Source organism: Blastomyces dermatitidis (genome assembly GCF_000003525.1).
Source record: "Blastomyces dermatitidis ER-3 genomic scaffold supercont1.3, whole genome shotgun sequence".
Taxonomy (NCBI): domain Eukaryota; kingdom Fungi; phylum Ascomycota; class Eurotiomycetes; order Onygenales; family Ajellomycetaceae; genus Blastomyces; species Blastomyces dermatitidis.
In genome coordinates this window covers 6,118,046-6,144,504 of record NW_025544776.1, presented here as the reverse complement: position 1 = coordinate 6,144,504, position 26,459 = coordinate 6,118,046, and the positions used below count along the sequence as shown (strand labels likewise).

Genomic DNA, 26,459 nt, shown 5'->3' with positions numbered 1-26,459 from the left:
GCAAAGCACCATTCGAGCACGATAAAAATAACTAAGGAAAAGGGGTTTCCTGGCCGAAGCCGGAGAATTGCTCTATAGCCTCATCTTTCCGCTCAAAAAAGAGAAAAAAAAATAAAGAAAGAAAGAAAGAGAGAAAGAAAGAGAGAGAGAGAGAGAGATAGAGGAGTCTGACAGAAGGAAGAAACAGAGGCGATTCGCAAGTGCATTCATAAAACTGTAGATTTGGGGGCTGTAGTATCCGATAGTCGGGTGGGCGGATGACTCGGGCAACAGGAGGGGTTTGGTGAAAGGAAACCTGTAAGGAAAGTGGTAGACAGGAACTGAGATGGCCAGAGCAAAGCTCAACCTCACCTGGCGATCTACTCTATGAGAGCAAAAAGGAATGGTGCTCGATGGTAGAGAAGAGGAACAAAAGAGAGACTCGGGGAGACGAAAAGAAAGTTTTAAACATAGCTACAGCACCTTTTGCATTGGACTTAACTAGTGAAGTTAGGATAAGACTGCTTAGTCATTGGCGGGGTGGTGAGATTGCCCAGGGCTAGCCTCGGAGTTCACGAATCCCGCTGGGCAAACAACATGAAGGCAATGACAGGATGCAGAAAATATTGCCAATGGAAGATAGATATAACGGGATGGATATGCCCTTCGACTGTTATAAATATCCTCCTCCCACACAGTATATTGCTCATTGCAGTGTAAATTTTGATGATTCCACATCAACGGAACGTGAGAACTTGGCGCACTATTGGTTCCTAATCCCAGATTGCAAGGAATGCAGAAAACCGTAAAAGGAAGGGTATTTCCGGCTCACGCCGACCCCAATTTGGAAAAATCGTGCGTCCATCTAGTATCACCTCACGTTAATTGGGGCTCCTGAAGCTATCCTATCACAAGCCATGCACGTCATCGTGGTGTCAACTAGGGTTATGATGCCATCTCATCGCTGGTGTTGTATGAATTACTAATGCAAGTGCGCCAAATATCCCGCTGCTGTGCTCTCAATGGTAGTCGTGACATTAATATGGGTTGATCAGAACAATGTGAATTTAGTAATACAATGCGCCATAAAAGCAAAATGAATAGAAAGAAGAAAATATCCCAAACAAACCTCGGGAGGAGCAGAAGTTGGTGCGGCAGGCCGGGTGTATTTTGGCAGTCGAAGCGGGGTTCCAATGGAGATGCATCAACTGATTCGTTGCTCATATTCGACTGGCCCATCTATTTTGAGGTTGTCAATGGCTTCACACCTCTATGGATTGCAGCAATTCCCATGGTGAGGTTCTCATAGCCCCGCCCAGGTGTCATGAAACCAGCTTTCTGGATCATCCCGCGGAATTCCTCCTGGCTTGGGAATTTTTCAATACTTTCAACCAAGTACTGGTAGCTCGACCGGTCGCCTGCCACCAGGTGTCCGATCAAAGGAATTGCACTGAAGCTCCACTGTTTGTACACTTGGTCAAACATGCCATTTGTAACCTTGCTGAATTCCAAACTCGCAAAGACACCACCGGGTTTCAAGACACGAAAGGCTTCATTGAGTGCAGCTTGCTTATCGGTAAAATTCCGGATGCCGAACGCCACAGTATACAGATCGATCGAGTTATCAGGAATCATGGGGATGGATTCCGCGTTGCCCTGCATAAAAGATAATCTATCCGTATTGTAGTATGGGGTCTCGAGACTCCGCTTCTTTCCCTCTGCGAGCATGTCTGGGTTTATGTCTGCTATGGTCACGCGTGTTTTATGGTCATTATTAATGTTCGTCGCATGGTCAAGCATCCGAAACGCAATATCTCCAGTTCCCCCAGCGACGTCGAGAATATTCCACCCTTGCTCCTCGTCAGGGTTGCTCCTCGGATATGATGAACCGGGATTCAAGCCTCGAACAAAGTGGTCTTTCCAGAGGCGGTGAATTCCCAGAGACATGAAATCGTTCATTGTGTCGTATGAGCTAGCAACAGAGCTGAAAACAGCTCCCACTACTCATGCTGTTAGCTTGTAATGAGAAATAAAGGATATAGAAACAAATGAGAAACATACCTCTAGCTTCCTTTTCAGCTTCCGGGACAGTTTCGAATCCGAAATGAGTCGTTCGTCCATCGTGGCCAGGCTTTGAAGCCTCCGGCTGGCGCGCTCGGATCGAGCAGGAAAAGCATCGGTACGGAGTCTGAGGGGTGAATGATCGGCGCTTGGCACTATAATGCAGACTACGCCAAAATGATGACATGTTGGGCAAGGTCAAAGTCTAACGACTCTGATCTATTGTTGCGGCGTTGTTGACAGAGCCCTCTTGTTGTTCCGACGTTGGCTGCTGCTGGCTTTGTGGTCGATATTTTTCCGGCGCACGGGCGCCAAGACACCCCAACCCCCTTCCCGCAGAGCCTCATTCCTATCAGAGTGCAACGAATTAACGACACAGAGGAAACTCGGAGCTCAATTGATAAGATCCCACTTTTGATACTTTTTTGAGATTAAAATAGTTATTGTGGTGAGTGTTTTCACGCTATCTTTATATGAATTTGACTCAATTGGGACTGGTACTCCTAGGATAACTACGTGCTCCCTCTCCCGCAGAAGCCTATTTGGCTCGCATCCAAACAGCCAAGACAGCCATCCATACGAAGAAATAGTCCATGTACTCTACATCCCTATCTGCGGGAGCCGGGTCCATGCAGCTCCATGGATCATCACTGGAGAATGTACCGAATGAGAAACCACTTTGAAGTTGTGAATCTTTACGACTTAGCACAAATAAAACCATGCTGAGATATAAATGAAGTTACCTAGCTTAGGTGGGTGTTTGTCGCAATGTCTATCTGAGAGTCTGGGGTATTTGCTGGTTCCCTGCGAAGGGTGAAATTTTCCCAACATAATTAGACCCTTGCTGGGTTTCTTGAAAGCACCCTAGACTGATATATTTTCCCACTGGTGCGGATAGATGCCACATTCCATTTGTTAAATTGACGTGGCTAATGGGCTACAAGTCCGCGGGAACACATCGATGAGACGAGGGACAGAGAATGTTCTGCTAACATGTTGAAAAGATTTATACAGATAATACATATTCCAGCTCTCCATTCCCATATATATTCTAAGTTAGAGAAATCTTCAAATCAATTAAGCAGCCATTTGGAGAGAACAGAGAAATTAAAAACACAATTCCTCATCTCCATAGCCATGTGGAGAACCTTAGGCCATCCAGCTGTTCCTCCCTGCAGCTCACCAATGGCCAACTTCAACCCGCTGCTTTAGAACCATTTAACACCACAGGCACACTCTTACTCTCAATTGCAGGTTTCCTCTCGTTGTCGAAAGTTGCTCTCTTGTCTCGGATTGCACACCGCCTGGCTAGTTGACACCTTAAATCAGCTGATTGAATGCCTTCATCAAAAGACAAAATCTGCAAACATCAGTGATCAAGGGAAAAGTCACGAAATGTTTAATGGCTATACCCATATTCTGGCTGAAAATATGTCGTTCTGGCAAGCAAGAGTGTCTTTTCTGTCTGCGTGCCGAAATAAACGGCCAACGAAAATGGCATTGAATGTGGATGGGGATGGTGCATTCTGCTGGGTAGTGAGATGCGCAGCCTCCGTGCCGAGAATGACCTGGAACTTGGAAGATCCGAAATCGTAGGCAGACCTTAAGAAACGGGAAAGCCTGAACTGTTTGTTTGAATTCTTAACTTTTTGATGAATGCAAAAGGTTAACTACCTGTAGAAAGATCTCCGCGGGGAGCTGAACAATTATCTTTTATACACAAAGTTATGGGAACTGGGTAGCAGCTTATCCTCAACCCCTGAGATGGAGATTTGGTTGTGTTTCATAATATATTCTCATATATTTTCTCGCCCCAACCAATCGTCATCCCCAGGCGGCAAACTTTATGGTTTAGTTCGGTGCATACGGCGCTTATCAGTCCGCCCACTGCGGGTTGGAGCTGACATTTCACGAACCCAAACTTCTGTATCCAATCAGCATTTATCCGTGCCAACACTCATACCGTGCGCCGTAGCACTCTCTGTCAGCCGCCTTCAGAGCTTGCGGTGGCTACCAGTAGAAATGGACGCCGAGCCGGCATCTAACGGCCATTTCGATATAGATATGGCGCTCGCGAGCCAGAAACGCGAGGATGCGTTACACAGGCAGATGTGCAGCTACTAAACTGGGCAATTAACTTAGGTGAGGAAACCGGAGACGACCATTAATAATTCATTGGTTGTCTAACTCTACTACCCCACAAAACTCCAAGAGCAACGGCAATCCTGAAAGACATGGCAACATTAGGTCCGACGTGGGGGCCAAGGTAACACCTCTTTCTGTCACTCACTGACAGCCAGGGCTGCCTCAGCACCAGCTCGAACAAGTAAATGTCGCGCGGTTACGCTGCATAGATCATTTGTACATCTAGTTCGCGAAACGGTGAGAGCGCGATCCAGGGGACATGCGCCAGGTTTACCCATGCCCATGAATCAGGCGATATTTGTATGTTAACATCAGAAGCAGGTCAAACGCCGTTTCTCTCCCCACTAATTCGACGAAAATATCGGCGACCACATCCCGTAAATCAAATTTGAAACTCTCACAGGGCTTTTGAGTTTCGGCTAAAACGCCATCTTATCTTTTATGCAACATCAGCCGTTAATACGTGCCATGTTTTTAACCAAACTTTCCGGGTTGAGTGTGCCAGAGAAGTATCGAACTTTCGCGAAGAACGCCATCGACAGCCACCAAGTTCAAAACTTGCGCAAGACCTCAAGCCTTTGGAATTGAGCTTGGAGGACAATGGCACACACCCATCCAACTCGACTCTCACTTCGTATGCATGAGATGAAAATGGCACTGTTGTTGGTGACTCCCGATCACAGGGAAGATGTGCGCAATGCAAGAGGCTGCATGCTGCAAGGTTATGTATGATGAGGTCGAATTTTCAACAGATGAGAGTCAACTCAACAGCTAGGAGTTGTTTGATTAAATTAATTGAATCCTTGATGATGTAGGGGCTAAAATATTATTACGCAAGTGCTGATCAAGCCACTAGTTAGTTACTGGTAGCTTGGCTGACCACACCAAGTACATGTACCTCGGCGAGGCTACGCTACTGTGTAAGGCCCGTCAGCGATCCCCAGAAAAACTGGACGCGGAACAATGGACTCCAGATGTTAATAAAAGTCGCCGTCATGGTGCTATTCTCGCTTGGGCTCATGGCCCAGTCATCCTTAGTGGCTCGTATCATCTCGATGGCTGCGCTAGCTGAGAGTTTGACCTCAAACACTCTTCATATCAGGGACCACGGTTTCCTCCTTGCTGTGCCATTTGATTTCCTGACCTTTTTGATGCTTTTTGTGGCCTTTGGAGTTTGGTGTAGTGACAGCGTGAACAAAACGACGAAGGCGAATCATTCGATGCGGCGAAGTCATAGTTACTACTAGCCCGCCAACCACTTGCTGGGAGCAACAGACCGCTATTTTAGGATATTAGTCGCATCGCTCATCCTCCCCTCACGAACAGGAAGACTTGCCCGACAACAACCTTGGAATAATCAAAAGCAGAAGATCATATGATCAATATCACCTACATAGCATCCAAGTGCAAGCGCTCCCGAAGCTAGTAGCGCCTCGCGTCCATATTTTAATGGTCAAGCACCCTCACCATCATGTTTGAAGGATTACTTTCGAATGAACAGGATGGACCAGCACACGACAGCAATTCCCGAGCGGCCCAAGCGTGTGCGGCGATGGCATCATCGAGGCTTCACTGGCTGTTCTACTTGCAAAAGCAGACATGTTAGATGCGATGAGGCCTCACCAGCCTGTCGTAACTGCATAAAAAGGGGTCTTGAATGTGACGGCGCCCAAGGCACAGCGACGTTCAAATTCTACGGCCTTGACCAGTTTGCGACTGGTATTGTCGAACCAAATTCCAAACGGCGAAAACCAAAAACTGACAGAGAGGGCGACAAGTTTAAAAAAAATAGAGAGAATGAAACCAATTTGGCAGAAAGGGTCATGCAGGATCCAGTCAAAGCCCTGGTCCCAGCTCAACGCAAAATCATCTCCAATGCTATCACGAAGCCGAAGCCGTCATTCCTCCCAGCTTCCATATCTTCACCGGCAGAACTTTATTACTCTCATTTTATTAATACCGTCTCAACCCTCCTAATTGTGTATGACACCGAATACAACCTAAACCCCTACCGCTATTTGTTCCCCAAGTTTGCCCATACGTCGAAAACGTTGCCGGAAGCAATGAAGGCTTTGGGAGCGCTCCAAATTGCGAATACAACGTCTGGAAAGGCCCAGCTGTGGCACATTCAGAATGCGGTAGCGATGTACGGCAAAACCGTTCAGTCGTTAAGGCAAACATTACGAGCCGGACCAGCACACTGGCAAATGACAGACCTTGCGACGTGTTTGTTACTTTGTTTTTTCGAGGTCAGATTTAGTTCTTTTTAAGCTGGATTTTTTTTTTTTTTTTTTTTTTTTTTTTTTTTTTTTAGTAATACCTGGATAAATCTGCCTCCTGTCACTACTTGGAGACTTACGTTTTACGCAGATGATGGATTCGGAGACGGCGAACTGGAAGGTCCATCTCCGTGGCATCCGCGACCTTTTTGAGGCTATGATGCAACCGATTCAACCAGTACCCACTTGTGCAATCAGCGTCTCGCTCTTCAATAAGGGACCTGAGCCGCCGGAACTATCACTCAAGCGCTTCCTAATATCGCTTACAGCGTATCTTGATGTTGCCGGTGCCGTTGCTTCGAATGAGGGAACAGTCATCGAAGGCCCTTATTGGGAATCACACGGTGGTGGTTGGCAATATAATTTAGGTGTCTCTGGCTCCTTGCCAGAAGATTCTCGCAACGCGGCTGTTTTATCAGCATTACGTCGTCACTGGTCTTTACTAATGTGCATACAAACCGATATTAGCTCCTTTGCGAATGCCAAACGAAAGGGAATGTCCATCGACAGTCAAAAGGCAACCCGAGAAAACCTTGAAACTAGACTTACATTGTGGAGGTCGATGGTGCCTGAATGCTTCTCGATGATCGACTCATCTCTCGAAAGTGCAACGAAAACTCACGGAAATGCGGAACTCCTGGAAGGCACGGCTTGCGTTGAAGCGTATGAAAAGGCCACGATTATTTATCTACACATGGTCTCCGTTGCTGGGGAGCGTGTGCCCCAGGCTTCGCCTCCACATATAACAGCAGCTTCCAAACGTGTCATAACCTTGTTCAGAGAATTTGGGCGGGGTGTTGGCCAATTGGGGATGCTCTGGGCCTTGTACATTGCTGCATTAGAGTCCAACGATCCCGCAGAACAGGAAATCCTGCGAGCAATATTTACTGGCATGACGAGGTTTGGTTTCAAGGTGAGATAGCCCAGTGCCCCTACTTTTTACTAACAATCACAAAATTGACCATGATCAGAACATCACCAAAGCGCTTGCAGTTTTAGAAAACGCCTGGTTGCAAAAACGAACATTTGCCCAGTACGAATGGATTCAGGCGCCACATCTGGAAACGTCGCTGCTGCTACCATAAGACTGAAGGCAAACCAAAAAAAAAAAACCTCAAATCCGCACGATTACGAAATCAAAGCTCGTGAGTATTTCGAGAGCTACGCATAGGCGTATGTCACAAGACTGAAATATGTGCAGCAAACACGAGATCATCATCCGTATCAAGAAGGGTATTCCCAGCGTAGTTGAGTGGCCTAGCTAGGAACACGGTATTACGAGACCCAAACATGCTGCACATCCAAATTAGACCTCGATGTGCCCTGAGCTTGACATCCGAAAACCAATCTCGCCAACTTTAAAAAACGCTGATGTCAAAATAACAAGATGAGAGAAGGCATAGGTATTTCAAATTCTGTTTTAATAGAGCTTTAGAGCACTTAGGTGTGCTACCATAACCAATTTCTGCATGACCATGACCTCTTGCCGCTTACAGTCGAAGGCCGCTCCATCGCCAGTGATAGTTACCCTAGCGCTGATGTGGGTTAAAGAACAGGAATGAGACGACGATCTGATGATATATATGACGCAGGAATGTTAATCGGGGCGATTTGATAATACGACTTCACAGAGATGCCCATCCGATATTAGTCGACCTACTTTGGAGAACAGTTCGACTTTCTAAACCTTTCAAACAACCATTACTATATATATAACACACACTGTATAGAGATAATGGAAGTTTTGTTAGCGGGTCCATGATCGCGGAACTTAGGCGGCGTGTTGATTCACTACGTTCCTCTCAGTAGTTGTTTTGTATACTATTTAGAGTACATAGATATATATATATATATATGTATGTGTGTGTGTGTTCTTAAGGCGAAGTATTTTAGTCCGTCCAATAATAATGACTCGGCTTGGTTTCCTAAGTTAGGCAAAGCAACGTTAGCAGAGTTAGCTAGTTTCGAGCATCCATGTTCAAAAGCGATGATTGATGCAGCAGCCTCAAATCAACAGTCGGTAGGTTGAGCAGATGGCCGGAAGGATCTTATCGTGGCTAATGCATCAATGTATGCATGTACAGTACATAGATCCATTCCGCTATTGTTTGAGATGCAAGGATTTCATTTTATGGTCTCAAATGCCTTTCGTTACGTATTCGATTATGGAAGGGAGGATGAAATCTTAAAGCACCGCCAAATCGTCATTTCCACTTCGGCCGTGGCTCCAATGTCCCAAGCAAAGTCCCAAGCGTGTTGGAATCTTGGAAGTATTTAGGGTTCTTGAACATCGAGTCAGACTGTCAGATATCCCAAAACGTGATAACTAATAACGTTGGTAACGAACGTTCAGCGGGATTACGCAGCTTCGGACCGCTTCTAGGTCTCGTCTCTCCTTGGGTATTGGAAGGAATCTACCAAGGGCTACTAGTTATATCCGCGAAACTCAGCTTGATACAGATCTGACACTACCCCCAGCCCCCGCTGGCCTGGCGGAAGAATGGCAGCAGCAGTCTGGTTTCACCCGCCGCTGATGTAAAGGGCAGCGTGCACATTTCCCCTCATCTGACTGACGCGTGTTTGAACCCATTCTCTGGATAATAAATAGAGCCTGTCTTGCCAAATTGATTGTTATCCAGATATCTTCTTCCTTCATGGTGTTTGTTTTTCAAGGCGCAACGAAGGGCTAAATCCGGCTTGCCCAACCTGTGTCTTGCAAGAAACTCCTCCGAAAGGTCAATCAATCTATGGCCACCAACCTACATCGAGAACGCATATATATAGTCTGCTGAGCTCCCTTCTAGCCGCATCGGGCAGCTTCAGGGAACTGTCAACTGCTTTTATTCCTTCTATAGTCGTCTTGGTCACAGTATTAACACACAAGCCTTTGATACCGATACCCAACGCCAAACATCTGAAAACATGGAGAAACATCAAGACATCCCGAGCATAATAGACCGGGACACCAAAAGCCTTGAACCTCTCCTCCCTGAAGAACATGTCATCTCTGGCCCGAAGCGAATGTCTCTTTCGCGACTAAGTCTATTCGCTGTGAAGATTCTGACTCTGACACTCCTGGTCACGATAACTATATATAAATATTTTTCTTCATCGCTTTCCCCACCCTCACTATACGCTGTTTCCCTCAGAGTCATCCCGCCCGTAGAGTTACAACACACACAGTCTGCCTACGAAGCCAGGTGCGGTAACTCCCCTGCCGAAGCGCGCAAGCTGGGCTGCCGCTTTGACATGATAACTTTCAGCTGGCAACACAAAGACTGCTGGGACGAAACACTGTACATGCATTTCCTAACCCGGTATAAAAATACCTGGTATTGGGAGACACTAGACGGAGAACCCGTGCCGGTCGACGAAGTGTTGGCGGGCCATCATCAAGTCCTAAATACGACGTGGGGTTTCTACATCGTCCATTGTCTCTATGCGATGGAACGAGCGGCGCAGGGTTCGCCCCCGTCACGGTTGACACGGGTGGGTGCACGACGGCAGCTGTTGGAGGATTGGTCGCCTCCGTATCTGCATGCAAAGCAGTGCATGCTTGATCTGATGAATCCGGGGAGGTATGCGCGGACAACAATGATGACCACTACGAGGATGTGGTATCCGGCTTGCGAACCGATATCGGCCAATTGACCTGTTGATTGATGGATGGATTGAATTGAGCATGTACGGTGTCCGACTGGGCCTTTTAATTAATTGTGTGATATATGGGCGGGACGGGTGGCGTTGCATGGAATTTTCTCATTAGGTACATACCCCGCCTGGTTTTAGATCCTCGTCGTTTATACACGCATAGAGCCAGTGGGTATGTATTTGTATACAACACAATAACGAACGAACTGATATATACCTGAACATTGGAAAGCTGTCTATGAGTTGTATAGGAGGAGTCAAAAAGTATTATTGCCAGCCGTTGAGTGCATCTACCATTGGAGGATTTGGAGCGCCTCAGCCAATGCGGACCGACCTTGAGTAGCTCAACGAATGATCTAGTTAATAAATACTAAATCGGAAATTTTACCATGTGATCAAACGCCATTGAAAACAGACAGGGGCGTCAAAACTTGAAGTTTCATAATAGATCTGGGCCAATGCGACCCATATCAGGAGGTTTAAAACTTCCGAGGAGCTTGAATGAGATATGGATATCATTATCCACTAATTCTGCACTGGAGTCAACACTAGCACCATGAAGCTTCTAAAACAGATGAGTATTAATAGGGAGACAGTGAAGGCTGAACAGTTTTGAATATGCTGTGGTCCAACCTGCGGTCCTTCAGATGCGCTTCGTTCGAGGACATAGAGGTCAGCATATTTTATGGTATCCTTTTGATATACCAATGTTGCTTTATGTTCACTGCTTGCTATGTATATTCCCCTCTTCAGCATTTGACCGCTTGCAGGGGCGGAACATCCACACGTGGGATGATATTTTGGAAAAGCTGATAGGTGCATGGTTGGGCTCAGGCGATGCGATCTTGAGCGGCTTGGCGTGTTATCTTGGCAGGAAGTTGATATTTTCTTGGGAGCAGAGACTTAACTAATTTTTCCTGTTATGCAAACTGGCTTAAAGCTCTCCCACTTGATAATGCCGACGATTTTCGATTACGCAACCCCGGTCTAAAAATGTTACGGCAAAATCCCAGATACGGGGCCTGTCAGCCCTTTCCTCACGGAGGTACGGTACAGCCACTCTTTTCTATCATGTGAAGACGGAAGAACAATTGACCATCCAAATGTTGGTTGCGTGCAATCTACTGAGATTTCGTTTTTCAACAATGCAATATCACATTTACCTCCAGTTATATACTATGACTCTTTTTTGTTTATGTACAGGTACACTGTTTGCATAGCAAATATCATATAGCCGCCCAGAAAAAGAAGAAGAATATCCCCCGTTATCCATTTATCTATGATTATCGTCGTCTTCAGGAGTGGGCATCAGCAACCACAGCCCGGTGGTCGGAGAAGAAAACGTCATCGTCAAACTTATTCGGTAACACAGCATAGCGGTTTACGCCCCAGGTGCCCTTGTCACCCCATCTGCAGAGATTGCCGTCACCCACGAAAACATAGTCGAGTCGCGAAAGCCCAACCTCCGAGTTGAAACCGGTAAATGTCTTGCGGTGCCCGTAAATATGCTTGTCCCCGAGTGTCTTAGCTGGGTCCACCATAATCTTGGACTCAGTGACCACTTGGTATGCTTCCTGTCCCTCCTCGCTGTTAAAATCGCCAGTAAGCATGACACCGGTAATCCTGCACGTGTACTCCCGCTTCTTCTTATAATCACCGATGAGTTTGAGGATGAGCTCCGATCCGTGTAGACGGGCGGCCGAAACCTGGTGGTCGAGATGCGTGTTCATAACCAGGACCAGTGCCCGTGTCCGCTTGTGCCTGAAAACACCAATGGTGACGATCCGGCGATTTGTGGCGCCCCATCCATAAGAAGGAACGTCAGGAGTCTCCGACAACCACTTGGTATCGGTCTCGATGGGCTCCCAGAGCGATTTGCGATAGAGAATGGGGGAGTATTCTCCACGCTGTTTACCGTCATCTCGCCCGACGCCGATATAAGTCCAGTCTTTCCCGCCGCTGCTGGGGTGGTTGTTCAATCCGTTGACGACATCCTCGAGTTGGTTGTGGAGGACCTCTTGCATACCGACGAAGACGTTGTCATTGGCGCCCATCTCGTATGCGACTTGAGTGATCAGGTTACCGCGTCGCTCCGACCAAGCTTTCTCATTTCCAGAGGGATTTGCCCCATAGCGAATATTGAAGCTCATCAAGCGGAGTGATAGAGACTTGTTCGGGAATGGCCATGTGCGAGACGTTGAGGATGAGGTCAGGCTTCCATAAATTAAACTCGGCCAGAGGAAGAGAGTGGTGCAAATAGCAGTGGTAAGACGGTTGAGGGGCGCCATTTTCTTTTGGTAGTACTAACCGTACTTCAAATATCGGGCCTTGAGCTCTTGACGGTTTAATCAATGACCTTCTTCTTATTCAGGAGGGGATATATATACTCGTTCCGAGCTTTCATTTTGAGACTGAAGATCTCGGAGCGGGACCACGTGGTATGGCCTCGGATTGGATTTTTTATCCCTTCTGATGTGCTTGTACCACAAGTTGGATAAAAAATTATGAAGTCACTTTTTACGAACGGAAATGCTCAGCCTGACCCATGTGTTTGGCACAGAATGGAGAACCACGCTATCTTCAGCCATCATAGTGCAGATCCACCGCCACACGTGTAAGACTGGTTGGAACATCATTCGCGACAATGTTCCGAAAAAAATATCACTTAGGATAAACAAACACCCTGCGGAATATAAATTTTACAGTGTCTTTCCTCCACCCGAGCTTCAACCGGTTTTCCAGCATCAACCAGGCGGGAACGGCCAGCTAGCTGCTTACACGTGAGGTGTCAGCACGGATTCGTTGAACCCGGCGACAAAGCATGCACATGTTACATCCTAGCGACATTGTGCATGTCCTTCGTCCGCCCGCAGGAATAATATGCAGCCTACTCAAACCATTCGCAGCGAAGTAGTACTCTATCGGCAAAACAACAAACCAACCTCTACTCCGTACCCCGATAGCCAATAGCCAACATCGCCGATAGCCCTGAGTCGCGTGTAGCGGTAGCGGTATTAGGACCAATCAATGTAAGTCGTTAAATTAGCGTTAAGCTTAAGTAAGTTAGACTTCTTGACATTGAGCTTAAATTTAGCCTGACAGGGGTCATCTGAAGGGCTCCAGCCAATCAAAAGAGCTGTATGAAGCGCTGGTGGGGAAGAAGGGTCCGTGCTCCTGACGTCAGGAGGAGGGCTCTTGGGGAGAAACATCCATATGAACTCCGACACCTTTCCAGAACCGCCAAACACTGCTTTTGCTAATTTATGTTCGTGTCGCCGGCCTAGATTTATCTAGCCATTTACCATAGTCGAAAAGACAAGCATATACACGGACCACAGGCTGTCCGCAACCTGACCCGTGCACTGCTCTCTTCGGTACTTCGAATGCATCACTGACCCGAATGATGAGGGTTAGAAGTATGAGTGCTATCACTGTGGGGTATAGTTTGTGGATAGGAAAGCATTTTCCTTCCTCAATGACGCTTCTAGTGATAATGGCCGAGATTGAATTCCACCGGTATCAGCGCCTGAGTAAAGACGAGACAGTTTGTTGTTAGTAAGATGAAATATGCCCCGAACCAGAGTAGAGAATCAAATCATAATGTGGACACCATGTTTCTGACCGATTTCCTTCTGGGGTTGACATCCAAGAACTGATACCTGATGAAAGTTGAGTAATACACGAGAAGGCGGATGGGCCAATTGTTCTTGAAAGGGATTGTGTTATCAGTGAGACCAATTCCAGGGGGGATGAACATTGCTGAAAATTTGTTGCTTGGGACAGTATTCGAGTGGCTGTTCTGGGTCTGGGGCCACACAATCAACACTCATTTATTATTCTTGGTTGGATAGTTCTGTTGTCAGCCATGGACAAACAAAATGTCATCACAGTGACTGGTGAGCAGACAAATTCAAAAAGACAATAAGTTGAAGTTGCTTAACCTTTCTGGACAGAGGTGGTGGTTTGTTGGGCCTGTGCAGGAGCTCTCACAACAGGTGCAAGAGTGAGGGGAACTTCAGATACTTCTTGAGTCTGGCTGATAGTGGGGTTGAGAGACACTCCAAGAACAGCAGCTTTGATCTAAAACTTTGAAAGAAACATCTCAAAGGTAACCTCAACCTCGCGGCATGGGAACTCTAGTTTGTGAGCCTGTTCATCATAGTTGAGTCTACTCTTGGGGAAAATGATAGGTACAACCAACTCCCCAAGGTTCTTCTGCTCTGCCTTGAAGATGGAATGGATTTTTTATTCAAACATGAGACAGGATTTGACTAAATCCCACAAATATATCAGAATCTCTCATTCTCAGAGAGTTTTATCTCAGATATAAAATTTTAATTTTTATATATTCAATTCATATATCAGTACTAGAATTGCTGTAGGGTATGACTGTCCCATGAAGAAATAGTAACTATACTTGAGTAGTTATGATGTTTTCTCAAGAAGCAGCCATGTTTGGGGTTTGATCATATCAATGCCTCTATGGAAGTAGTGTGTTGATGTGAGTCCAGCAGTTGACTTCAGGCAAAATTCAGAAGACACTCTACTTTATGACAGAGAATAAATAGTGTTCTAAGATAAGAAATTGCGCATCACACTACAATTTATCAGCATAGTATCCTCAAGTTCACCATTTTTGGTTGACAGCGGCTTCAAAACCTGAGGCCGACAGGGGATAATCATGTGGACGAAGGTGTTCCCGCCCCCACCTTGTCAATCAACTTGTCAATCAACCCCACCTTCTATAGAGCCTTGAGAGTCACATCCATCCTCCTTCCAGGATGATATTGCTGGGAAGTAACATTAAATCCTTCAACAAATTCAGTGTTGGGGAATAAAGCTAACATGTAGAGATATTAGGTAGGAAACATCATTTTTGTTCATTAATTCAAACCTTTCAAGGTAGGTACTCAGCTCACATTATCTGTTTTGCCTGCCCCTAATTTGTTCGACCCCGTTGAAAGCCCCCTTTTTCTAAAGGCATCGGGGAAGTTTACAGGAGCTATCACACAAAATTCTGACATGAAGCACCTTTCCCCAAGAGCGCTTCATAGGTGGTACCAAAAGGCTAAGAGAAACATTAGTATTTGTATTTAATCTCTAGATATGACAACACTCCGTGTTCGCGAACAAACTATTAGAAGGGAGGACTGGCCATGAGAGCAGACGAACGCACTGTCAAGAATCAGTCTTGAGAGTTTGAGTTCCTCCTCATTTGAAGATCTAACGTTACGTATCAGGCCCACTGCTCTACCAGTAGAAGTCCACGCTGAACAAATGATATTTTAAAGAAGAGGTATTTTAAAATGAGTAGGATTTTCCTGTCCTAAAACACGGGGGCTACATTGGGAACTGGGTAACTTACTTGTCTGCCTATCATCAGAGGTTGTTTCAGCCCACTCCATGCTTCCGCTGATCACTAGCAATATGATGAATTCTAGTGGAGATGTTCACCACTTTTCCCATGCTTACGCAGCGTAATCAACAGCCTCTTTATTTTTTTTTTTCCATTGAGAGTGAGAGGATGGTTTGGCCATGAATTGATGAAATTGAGATCACTGAAAAGAGGGAAACTCCAAATGCACTCCCATTCTTCATACCCCGCAAAATTGGATAGCAGACCCTGCAACACAATACATATATACCCGGAAGGGTTTCCATAGCTGATCAAAATTGCCTGCATTTAGTCAACCTTCAATTCAGGTGTATGCACTCTCGCGCTTGATATTCTTGCGGGTGACTGTGGATTTCGTTTTAACCCTGAAGAACCTGCAACAACTAATGAGACTGGTGCGGACTATCCCAGAATGTAGGCAAACAGTATAGTAAAATATACCTTCACAGAAGCACATTGATGATCTCTAAAAAATGAAGTTTGCCTTGTGGTTCAATTCAGTTGAGCCAATTTTTATTATACTAATAGTGACATATAGTTAAGTTTTCCGGTCTCTGCTGTTTTCACCCTGTTGCTCAACCGCAGCTTGGGAGACAAATGAGAACCCCACGGACGAACCGCAGTTGTTAGTTGGAAGATATTCAACCCCTCACATTTCTCTCCCTGCCCAGGGAATTTGTTAATGGTGTAATGGTTGTTTGTCAAAGACATGATTCAGGAATTACGCCACGGATATTATCTCACGGTCTGGCGAAATAACAAAGGGAGGGGAGCTTTTGAAGCAGTTTATACTGGAAGCCCACTTGGTACAGGCTCGGTGCTTTCGGCGTGGTTGGACCGTATTTCCGAGCGGGTTCCTGATTTAGTTAGTTGATTGATCTAGTTGCGATCAGTAGTTAGCCCAAGTGGGACTGTTGAAGATATCTTGAAATTACAATTGACGCCCGACAACTTAAAACGCTGCGCTTCAGGTGAAAGGAACCAAGCACCATATACTCTAAGTACACAGGTACGACACAATTTTCCTTCTTGCTTCCCCCGTTGATCGTGAAGTGATGCTCCACGTTTTTGTAGTAATAACATCGCCATCTAAGGCGGGCCAGGAACGAAAGGCTTATGGACGGAAACGCTTTAGGTCAACAATAGTGCGGTACCGACTGGAGTATCGGACACACGGACAAACGGCTGCTTGTTGAGATTTAAAGTGCGATGTGCAGGAGCTAATATCTGACCAGATCAAAGCACGCCTTCAGCTACTCCGTAGCTACCGCCGTGAATATCAAGGTTTCCAACTCGCAATAAGCAACCAGTCTCCCCTGGGGAAATTCTCTCCACAGTTCACACGTTCGCAGCAAAAAGCATTGAGGTAGAGCTGGTGAAAAAATACGGAGTACGGAGTACATGCATGACAATAATATTAATAGCGAAGACATGGACATCGCTATTGCATGCACCCGCCAGTGATATCAGCCGTGTCTGGCATTGTGTGACTGTCATCAACCCTGGCCGTGATCTTCATTCATAAAATGAAAGTTTCTATATAAAGCGCCTCATCTGCGCAAATCTCTGCCTCTTACATTCCTAGTCCAGGGGACACACCGGCCAGTTGGAGGCACGATGAGCCGTTTGCGTGGGATTGAGATCCTTTGGTTGAAACATTTCTGCTCAGACGCCAAAAGCTCCATCGCACACTTTTGCCCGATTCGCTGATCGCCCCCGAAGATTCGAAGAAGGATGGTTAGTTCAAATTGCATCTTAACCATCTTTACGAACTATCACTACACCAGACAAATTGCAATGGGCCAGGCATGAAGTCACGACTGACGATCATTCTTGATCAGGATGTATAAATCGCACAGGGAAGAACTCTTGCTTTCTGTTCTTCTCTCTCTTTTTCCTCTCAGCAGTCACTCCTTTTCTGTTCAGTTACAAGTCATTCATTAATATTGTACCTACTTCGTCTTTTCCCCTTTCATATTGTCGCTCTTTTGGCACATTAACTTCAATTCACTCACGATGAAGCTCACCGGTTTCTCCGCCCTCGTCCTTGCAGGCTCTGCTGCAGCTTCTCCCCTGGCCTACGGAGCTCCGCAGCAGTATGGAGTTCCTGAATCCTCAACTCCAACCCCAACCGCCACTCCCAGCGACGTTGATCCTACTCTTCCCACTGTCACGCCCCCAGTTATCCCATCCGCCATCCCTTCCGCCCCTTCTTACGGCATCCCGACAGTCCCTTCCGTCCCATCGGAAGTGGAACCTACCGGTGGACTCCCTCAGGTGTGCAGCTTCCCCACCGACGATATCCCAGCTAATGCGCCTACCGAACTACCCGAGGTGGACGGCCTGGATTCGAACCTCCTTGCTCAACTTCTGCCCGCCGTTATCTCTATCATTAACGGCCTAGGCTTCGGAGGATTCGCCCCTGGTCTCCTTGGCCTCCTCAACCTCGAAGTCGTGACCAACAGCCTCGAAATTGTGAACCTTGACGGCGTGCTTGGTGGTCAGCCCCTTCCTGAGATTAGTGGCCTTAGCCCTAGCCAAGTGACCAAGGTTGTCACTGGTCTGTTGACCATCACCAAGGTACTCAAGCTCGACCAGATCACCTCTTCCGGTGGTTTGCCGCAGGTCGATGGTATCTCTCCGGATCTCCTCCAGGCCATCCTCAATATCGTCACTGGCATTGTTAGCAAGCTGGGGCTCCAGTCGACCTTCACCACCCTTAACATTTCCTCCATGACTGATGCCCCAGACATGTTGGTTGTCGGCGGCCTCATCGCTCAGCTCGCTCCTTTGGTCGCTGGCCTCTTGAATCTTCTTGGTCTTGGTGGCCTCGCTCCACTTCTCTCCACTCTGCTCAACCCCTTGAGCGTCGTCTTGTAAATGTGAGTAAGCTTTTTGAAGATAGCACATAACATTCCCGCATGTCTATTATAAACTGACCAGGCTTCCAATTCTTAGTTACGTGGAGGGAAATGACGGAGCTGACCTGAGCCGTCTATTTTGGGAATGAGGAACTCCTCCGTTGTCCATACAACGCCTCACCTTTATGAATCCACCTTGTCCACGGCTTGAACTAGTTGGTGAGGGGAGCACTATCCTTGTCTCGACAGGGTTTCATTTTTGACTCTGCATTCTTTATTACCCTTTGTGTGTAACTCTAATAGTACGAGCGCGGGGATGTATTTATGTTGACGCTGTTTCTCTTATGAACCTCAGCTGACTTTTTCTTTGCCACGGGGAGAATACATGTGTATATTTTTACCTTAATATTATTATACATACTTTAACTCTTTGTCTTCTGGTTTCCTTATTTTTTCGCGGTGGCATTATCTCGCGCAACCCCTTTAAGGGACAAAGTAGCGCATTCGCTGGAGCTTGAGGTAATTGAATATGACTATCCAACGCAACACGCCTTCCAATTTGACAGGATTAATAATGTGCTCAGGTTTTTGGACAACCCTGTGCAATCCTTTCCCAAGGATCACCAAATCCGATTGAACATACATCCCTTTCCATCGGCCACTTGCGCCCTAGCATGGAGAATTTAGACGCTAAGAAGTGCTTGACGCGCAGCGTACGGGGATGAAAAGACATCCCAAGATCTCACTCTTGAAGCTCTAAAACATTGGGAAAAATGGAACGAATATTTGACTCGGGGCAACGATTTACATGCGGGGATTAGTAGAGATGATCGAATATATGTCAACACTGGAAACCTACGCGTGACGCATGAATCAGTTTTAACTGAGTTCGACAAGCGGTCGTTGGAAAACATTTCGTAGGCTAGATTGGGGCACACCCAATACAACCTGAATGATCCTGAGGAAGTGAAGGTCGAGGCCAATGCATCGACGCATTCAGACGAGGTAAAGACGAGAAATACCGTGGATTGTTCGACTCCATTGGTGGATTTGTTTACGCAGACAAGGCATGCCGATTTGCTCTCCATACGGCGGGGTGCTTGGGGGCCAACCTGGTACATACTTGGATATCCTCAGGGGGTATTCCAGCGGTTTGAGGAGAGTGGTGGACGAGTTACAGGCATCGAACTGCTGATGGGCTTATTTATCCCGCTGCAGTGACCATAATAGCTTGCGGGGGTTGGACTCCAGATATACTTCCAGAAATTGATGGCATGTGTGAAAATACCGCCGCGTCACTGGCATTCATTCAAATCCCCAAGGAATCCCCTCTACTCCACAAATATTCTCCTGACCGATTCCCCGCCTGGTGGTATAAAACATGGGGCGGGCCGGAAGGAAACATGTACGGCTTCCCCGTTGACGAGTGTGGATGCATGAAACTGGGCTACCGGAGGACAAAATACACTCATGCAAAGGTGCGGAATGGAGGACAAGCCCGCAGTACTCCCATTACGAAATGAACATCTCCATCAATCAATGGTGTCCCGACGGGGCGTCCATCCACATGCTTCGTCGATTCTTCGATACCTATATGATCGAGCTGCGGGAGTATGGAATTGGCATTTCAGGAAACAGACTCTGCTGGTACACCGACTCCTTTGACAACCAGTTCGTCATTGACCATGTACATGTACATGTACATTACCACAGCGTCCGGGGGTGGTAGTCGCTACTGGAGGTAGCGGCCATGCTTTCAAATTCTTACCGGCTATTGGCAGATCTGTGGCAGATGTAGTTGATGGGAATAAGGCTTCGCAGGTCATGTTGAAGACATGGCAGTGGCGGAAACCAGATCCAGTGCAAACTCCTGTTCGCGTCCTGATGGAGGGGATGGATAGTCCTAGACCTGTTTACAAGTTGTAGCTAGCAGTCATTTATTAGCAGCGAGAGAGAGATTCAAGCTCTTTCAACAGAGATATATATATACGAATGTTTGCTACGGGAGAGTTCTGGCCGGTAAAGATCGAATAGCCGAAAGCCGTGTGTTGTGTGTCGCATCACGTATATACGCACAGTACTCCGTACTACTCCGTACTGTACTGGTGTTCTGTATTGTATGAGACAAGTGGGAAACGTGACTATTTGTACTCTGGGTATTACCGGCGGAGTGGTAAAATAGCCGATCACGTGAGAGGCGGCATTGCCGGCGCCGACGCCAGCCGCCGTAGAAGATAAAAAGAGCCGAAGAATATCCAAACCATCGGCAGGAACAACAACCATTGCATCTTCAACGCTCTCCTTGTCTCTCTTCGTCGCTCTCTTCAACCTGTATCTGTATCCTCGAATTGGGACCTGGCAACGGTCAATTTCTCGGTCTGGGTAGAACAAAAAGATGTCTTTCCCACTGCTTAGTCGCAGCGTTCGCAGTGCCAGTCAACATATCCTCCGCTCGTCCTCCCAGCTCTCAGTAAGATGGAGTACGTCGATATCACAACGGCCCGGGTCGGACAGGTATGTGGCTGTGGACAGTGCAAAACTGATTTTCAGGAGGACCTATTGAGGCATGAAGCTAATGATGAATGCATATGTTTTGGCGCAATGTAGTGTTCGATTTCCCGGAGCCATAAATAGCAAGTTCACGACGGATATGTCATTCATAACCCCCTCAGAGCACACTGCCATCCCGACATATCGAGTAATGGACTCCGATGGAATGATTGTGGATAAGAGTCGAGGGGCGCCAGATGTTACGGCTGAAGAAGTTATTTCGTGGTATAAGAATATGTTGACTGGTATGTTCCCTGTGTCGGGCCTGTCCATTGCCTTCGGTGGGGTCTATGTGTGATAGATAGCGAGCTAATTTCGATATTTCCACATCGCAGTGAGCATTATGGATGTAATCATGTTTGACGCGCAAAGACAAGGTCGATTGAGCTTCTACATGGTACGTTCACACTAAAGCAGCTTTTTCTCTCAGGATGCAATAAACCATCTGACAGATCTGTCAGGTTTCCGCGGGTGAGGAAGGAATAGCCGTTGGATCTGCAGCTGCTCTGATTCCCGAAGATGTAATTTTTGCCCAATATAGAGAGACTGGGGTTTTCCAGCAACGTGGGTTTACACTCAAAGATTTCATGAGCCAGTTATTTGCAAACCGCAATGATTCTGGAAGGGGACGAAACATGCCGGTTCATTACGGCAGCTCTAAAATTAACACTGTATGAAAAAAAGCCGAGAACCCCGTTTCTGACATCCTTATTGACATATTGCTGACGAGAAATATAGTATACCATATCGTCCCCGCTGGCCACACAAATTCCCCAAGCGGCTGGTGCCGCATACGCTCTGAAGCTTCAGTCATTACAGAATCCTAACATCCCACAAAGGGTAGTTGCCTGCTACTTTGGTGAAGGTGCCGCCAGCGAAGGTGACTTCCATGCCGCCCTCAACATCGCAGCTACACGCTCGTGCCCTGTTGTTTTCATCTGCCGAAACAACGGCTACGCCATCTCCACTCCAACCCTGGAGCAATATCGCGGCGACGGCATCGCCAGCCGAGGAGTCGGATACGGCATCGACACGATCCGCGTCGACGGCAACGACATCTTCGCCGTTCACGAAGTGACCAAAGAAGCCCGCCGAATGGCCTTAGAAAATGGTGGACGACCAGTCCTCATCGAAGCCATGAGCTATCGCGTCTCCCACCACAGCACTAGCGACGACAGCTTTGCGTATCGTGCCCGCGTTGAAGTTGAGGACTGGAAACGGCGTGATAACCCCATCACACGGCTGCGGAAATGGATGGAGGGCGAGGGGATCTGGAATGAAGACCTTGAGCGTGACACGCGGGACGAGTTGCGGAAGGCTGTTCTTCGTGAATTTTCGGCAGCGGAGAAGGAGAAGAAGCCACCGCTCCGCGAGATGTTTAATGATGTCTTTGAAAAGATGCCGGAGTCGACGGTGAGGCAGAAGGAGGAATTGAAGCGTATTCTGGAGGCGTACCCGGCTGAATATGACCTTCGTGAATTTGAAGATGGGATTAAAGGCCTGTGATTTTGTGGGGCTGAAATGGCTAGAATCGAACTTTTAGATCGTGGTGACGCCGCTGGCGATGCGACCTGTATTGTGGATTAAGCCCTGCTTTCTGTTCCACGTTCCTTTGCCGGCGGCACAGGGCTGAGAAACGTTGGGAACGAGGCTCAGTGTCATTCCTACTAGCTGCCGTGTTCCGTTGCGGATCAACCCGAGGGGAATGGGAGTTCTCCATAGGAGTATAGACCGACCTTTGTTTTCATGTACTGTACATGTACATGTACCTACATCTCATACTAATATTACATTATTAAGTATCTAGTGATTCGATACTTTATGCATATATAACCCTTTTCTACTAGGTACTCAACTGTAGTTTTCTGCATCTATGGAGTACGCAAACCAAAGTCATTTGATGGGCACCAAAACTAACAAAGATACATCAACCACCCCACCGCCTTCCCATTCATCGCAATCAACCCTGTAACTTAAGTTACTCATCTGCCATGTGGAAGATTCAAAAACAGCAGACAGACAACAAGTATTCACAGAAGTTTCATTTGTTTACCAACCAACCAATTAATCCACGAAATTAATATTAATTATAATTTGTACGCCTGCATTCTTAGAATCATCAATTGACAACTGAGGCATGACAAAATGAGGTAGATGCCATGCAAAAACTCAACAATGTAACCCAGATCTTTTAAAACGCCAACGAGTGGAACGGTAAAAGGGAGCGAAGATCAAATCAAGCATAAAATACTCCGTAGAGTTGAGCCTGTTTGCCCAACCAATACAAAACAATCAAGGGCGACGCCATAAAAAAACAGGGGATCGGGAAGGAGCGAAAAATTAACCCTAACAAAAAACCAAACCAAAAATAACATTCAGCAAATCCATTCTGATAAAATTCAGATGCGCCCAGGTAGTGTGAACTCCATGCCGCAGGTTGATTTTACTGTTCCCTTTTTTATTTCGCGGGCTTTGAAAAGACGTAGTGGAGGGGGCACGGGAAAAGCGGAACCGAGAAACGAGAAAATAAGAAAGCAGAGAAATCAACAACCCCCCAAGTAGTAATACATCCCGGAAGCAAAAGAAGGTAAATGCCCGACGAAAGACGGTCAGACCATCCTCGATACGACGACGAGCCGAGCAAGCTCAACTTCATTGTTGAGCTGCCCACTCAGACCTATCCGGCCCACACGCTACAGCAGCGCAACCCCCAGCACTAGCACCATCGCCACCAGCAACAGTAGCAGAACAGCCGCGATTCACAACCCCATATCTGAAGCCGACCCCACAAACTCCATCGCAGCAGAAAGCGCCTGCTGCACCAGCTTCTTGTTTCGTTTCACAAGAGTCATCACCTTCTTATCCACCATATCCACCTCCTTGCGCGAACTCTCCAACTCCCGCTGTGCGTCCTCGATCATTGCCCGTAGTTCCTCATCAGACATGCTCATGAGCTCCTCAAGGCTAACGCCAAGATGACTTTCGCTCGTCGCCAATTTTGGCGCGGCGGATGAACGGGGCACAGAAGCATGAGTAACCCCGGAGCCAGCAGAAGCGGAAGCACGAGCGGTAACGGCAATTTCCGAAGCTGTAGAACCGGTAGAGAAGCCGTTGGCACTGAGTGGGGGAGGGGAGGGCAAGGAGGAAGGCTTTGCAGGGCCGGAGAGGAGGCCATTCTCCGGCACCCCATCGATCCAGCGGATATTGAACTTTTCAGGCGTGGCAAAGAGCGCATCTAGTCCGCCGCCGCGGTTGGTAGCGTCGGGCTCTGTGACAGTTAATGCTGGATATTCCTGTAGTGACTCCCATGCGGCTGCGAGGCTCTTCTCGAGTTCAAGGTAGCGGTTTTCCTCTTCTTCGGAGAGGTGGCGGAGAACACATCCGGTAGGTGTTATTAGACAGCGATACTTGAGGAGGTCGGATTCTGCGTTGATGTGAACCGGTTCACCTTGGAGCAACCTTGTTCTATGTTCCTCGGCCAGTTCAATGGGCTTTTTCAAAATATCGTAGTCATCAGCTGTACATTTCAAATCTGAGCGTTGGTTGAGGTTTGGTGGATTGAAAAGTGGATGTGTATTTAGATCAAGATCGCCAGATTGATGCAGTTGCGCTAGTAGAACTGGAAGCGGCGATGTTCTCTCCAAGAAAAGATCCTTCACTGGTATACCGCTAGCTTCTGAATCGGCCAAGAGTTGTCCAGTCGTATTGTTCGACCTCCATGGTTCAGATTTTTCATCTTTTTCTGTGGGTAGACTTTGCGGTGTCTGTTCTTTGGAGGCGTTTTCGCGCGTCGTTTTATCAGATCCTTTGGCCTGTGTTGATGTCTCGGGTTTATTCTGGGTCTTGTTTTTGGATGATTTAGCAGACTGTGGAGTACTATCTATTGTTTCAGACTTAGCACCAGAAGAAGGTGGGTGTTCGCTGGTTGGTGTCGGTGCTTTCTTTGTCTTGCGTTTCCTGCCAATGATCGGCGCCTGGACGGGTTCTTCAGCAACTACGGAAGTGGAAAGAGTTTCTTCCTTTTTGATTTCAGCTTGCTTAGCCTTGAGCTTCCGCTCTTTTTTCAATTGACTCTTCGTGATAGTGCGAACTGGGGCAGAGCCAACACGACTAGGTGGTGGCGAACTTGCCCTCGAGACGGATGCAGAGGTATGGATGTCATATTCAGAGTCGCCATTGTTGGGAGTATCTGGGCGGCTATTGGTTGAAAGACTGGGCTGCCGTGATAGATGTTTCGTAGGTGGTGTGGAATTGTGCGGCGTGGTAGGCGTGTCTGATTTTGATGTGTCAACAACGCGCAACACCCTAGCTTGACGAGGTGCGGGAGAATCAGATGCACGTGAGACACCAATCAACGGGGTGTTAGGGCGAGATGCAGCATTTGTTAATTGTGGTATAGAGGAGAGACTGTGATTAGGCGTAGTGGCTCGGGAAGGGGAAGCGTGCCCCGAAGTGGCCATTGAAAGATTGAGTTTAATGGGCACTGGCTTGCCGTGAGTCTCAGAAGACTGTTTGCCATCTTTTGTAGTAAGTGCTGCGGCCTTTCCAGGACTGGCCTCTCGAGCCTTGTCTTTCTTTGCAGTGAGACTGTCAGACTGTGAACGACTAGCAGCTAGGGACTTAGGTTTTGGAGATCCAGAAGATATTTCTGCAGCCGTTCGCGTCCGTGCAGGCACGGAAGGTGCGGCCGACGACGCTTGAGCGTCCGGCGTGGGCTGTGTTGAAGGGTTTAATTCTTTGAGTTTCTGTACAGGTGTTGAAAACCCACTTCGTAAAGTGATGTGTCCTGGTTGAGGACTCGATAGGGCAGAAGTCGATGGGCTGAGATCGTGGATGAAGGGTGCAGCAGGGTGCCCATGTGGTAGGGGAAGACCCGGTGGCAGTACAGGGGTACCAGACCTATAGGGCGAATCATTGGAGCCATGAGAGGCGCGGGATCCTGATGCAATTCGGAATGTGTCCAAAGGGCGTTTGTCAAGCGGCTTGGTTGGAGGGCCTAGAGGAGGGAAATCTTCGTCTGCTAGATCAAGATATCTCTGTTAGCATACTCCAAGACTCGTGGAAGAAAACGACAAAGAAAAGCGCTGCTGATCGACCACAAAATAAAAGAAGCTAGGATGGGATGCATAAAAGAATCGACTGCGGAAACAATATGAGAGGGCTACATCGTAACACTGGCGGTGTATATACATAATGCTTGGGCTCTTCATTACAACAATGGCCACAGAATGTAGGGAGTTGAATGGGAAGAAGAAAATTGTGGAACGCGAGTCTATATATGAGCAATAAATGTGAGAAATTTGCTTTCGAAATAGGCCTGACTTGGGTACAAGTCAGGATAAGGGAGACTTAACGTACAAAAGAAAGGCCCACAATCACCATGGCGGGGGCCAAAAGTGCTGGAAAATTAAAACCCGTGTTGCTAATGAAGAGCCCCAAGCTTGTAGCAAACCCCTAAAGAAGGAGAGTAGATCTCTGCAAACAAAAAAGGAATGTAATGCGTTGACGCCGTCCTTCAGCCTCACCGAAATGTGACCA

The 26,459-nt window shown here is 47.2% G+C and overlaps 10 protein-coding genes across 11 annotated transcripts; 6 read left to right on the top strand and 4 right to left on the bottom strand.

Annotated features, from left to right (window-relative positions):
- Positions 1 to 1,218: 1,218 nt before the first annotated feature.
- Positions 1,219 to 2,227, bottom strand: BDCG_03499 (ubiquinone biosynthesis methyltransferase; the record flags this gene model as incomplete). Its single annotated transcript, XM_045419110.1, has 2 exons — positions 1,219 to 1,979; positions 2,041 to 2,227. 2 exons carry the CDS (start codon positions 2,225 to 2,227, stop codon positions 1,219 to 1,221), a joined length of 948 nt encoding a protein of 315 aa, XP_045275523.1.
- A 2,850-nt stretch (positions 2,228 to 5,077) lies between these two features.
- BDCG_03498 (uncharacterized protein) lies at positions 5,078 to 5,257 on the top strand (the record flags this gene model as incomplete). Its single annotated transcript, XM_045419109.1, has 1 exon — positions 5,078 to 5,257. The coding sequence occupies one exon, from the start codon at positions 5,078 to 5,080 to the stop codon at positions 5,255 to 5,257; it is 180 nt and encodes a 59-aa protein (XP_045275522.1).
- A 421-nt stretch (positions 5,258 to 5,678) lies between these two features.
- Positions 5,679 to 7,549, top strand: BDCG_03497 (C6 transcription factor; the record flags this gene model as incomplete). The annotated part of the gene is made up of 3 exons (XM_045419108.1): positions 5,679 to 6,434; positions 6,556 to 7,377; positions 7,436 to 7,549. The coding sequence occupies 3 exons, from the start codon at positions 5,679 to 5,681 to the stop codon at positions 7,547 to 7,549; spliced, it is 1,692 nt and encodes a 563-aa protein (XP_045275521.1).
- An 852-nt stretch (positions 7,550 to 8,401) lies between these two features.
- Positions 8,402 to 10,639, top strand: BDCG_03496 (uncharacterized protein). Its single transcript, XM_045419107.1, has one exon. It carries the CDS (start codon positions 9,387 to 9,389, stop codon positions 10,113 to 10,115), a length of 729 nt encoding a protein of 242 aa, XP_045275520.1. The 5' UTR covers positions 8,402 to 9,386; the 3' UTR covers positions 10,116 to 10,639.
- A 566-nt stretch (positions 10,640 to 11,205) lies between these two features.
- On the bottom strand, positions 11,206 to 12,775 carry BDCG_03495 (endonuclease/exonuclease/phosphatase). Its single transcript, XM_045419106.1, has one exon. The coding sequence runs from the start codon at positions 12,401 to 12,403 to the stop codon at positions 11,411 to 11,413; it is 993 nt and encodes a 330-aa protein (XP_045275519.1). The 5' UTR covers positions 12,404 to 12,775; the 3' UTR covers positions 11,206 to 11,410.
- Positions 12,776 to 15,120: 2,345 nt separating this feature from the next.
- On the bottom strand, positions 15,121 to 15,520 carry BDCG_03494 (uncharacterized protein; the record flags this gene model as incomplete). The annotated part of the gene is made up of 3 exons (XM_045419105.1): positions 15,121 to 15,183; positions 15,251 to 15,384; positions 15,481 to 15,520. The coding sequence occupies 3 exons, from the start codon at positions 15,518 to 15,520 to the stop codon at positions 15,121 to 15,123; spliced, it is 237 nt and encodes a 78-aa protein (XP_045275518.1).
- Positions 15,521 to 16,338: 818 nt separating this feature from the next.
- BDCG_03493 lies at positions 16,339 to 19,024 on the top strand. 2 transcript variants are annotated; one of them, XM_045419103.1, is made up of 4 exons: positions 16,339 to 16,519; positions 16,646 to 18,392; positions 18,469 to 18,890; positions 18,956 to 19,024. In XM_045419103.1, the coding sequence occupies exon 2, from the start codon at positions 17,527 to 17,529 to the stop codon at positions 18,388 to 18,390; it is 864 nt and encodes a 287-aa protein (XP_045275517.1). In that variant the 5' UTR covers positions 16,339 to 16,519; positions 16,646 to 17,526; the 3' UTR covers positions 18,391 to 18,392; positions 18,469 to 18,890; positions 18,956 to 19,024. The 2 variants fall into 2 exon arrangements, with proteins under 2 accessions (XP_045275517.1, XP_045280466.1); XM_045419104.1 differs by having other exon boundaries at positions 16,381 to 16,519; positions 18,469 to 18,977.
- Positions 19,025 to 19,065: 41 nt separating this feature from the next.
- On the top strand, positions 19,066 to 20,297 carry BDCG_03492 (uncharacterized protein; the record flags this gene model as incomplete). The annotated part of the gene is made up of 2 exons (XM_045419102.1): positions 19,066 to 20,058; positions 20,085 to 20,297. The coding sequence occupies exons 1-2, from the start codon at positions 19,804 to 19,806 to the stop codon at positions 20,295 to 20,297; spliced, it is 468 nt and encodes a 155-aa protein (XP_045275516.1). The 5' UTR covers positions 19,066 to 19,803.
- A 320-nt stretch (positions 20,298 to 20,617) lies between these two features.
- On the top strand, positions 20,618 to 23,022 carry BDCG_03491 (2-oxoisovalerate dehydrogenase E1 component, alpha subunit). The gene is made up of 5 exons (XM_045419101.1): positions 20,618 to 20,885; positions 20,979 to 21,166; positions 21,257 to 21,318; positions 21,383 to 21,592; positions 21,660 to 23,022. The coding sequence occupies exons 1-5, from the start codon at positions 20,767 to 20,769 to the stop codon at positions 22,425 to 22,427; spliced, it is 1,347 nt and encodes a 448-aa protein (XP_045275515.1). The 5' UTR covers positions 20,618 to 20,766; the 3' UTR covers positions 22,428 to 23,022.
- A 658-nt stretch (positions 23,023 to 23,680) lies between these two features.
- BDCG_03490 (CCR4-NOT core complex subunit Not4) lies at positions 23,681 to 26,303 on the bottom strand (the record flags this gene model as incomplete). Its single annotated transcript, XM_045419100.1, has 2 exons — positions 23,681 to 25,957; positions 26,280 to 26,303. 2 exons carry the CDS (start codon positions 26,301 to 26,303, stop codon positions 23,681 to 23,683), a joined length of 2,301 nt encoding a protein of 766 aa, XP_045275514.1.
- Positions 26,304 to 26,459: the final 156 nt, after the last annotated feature.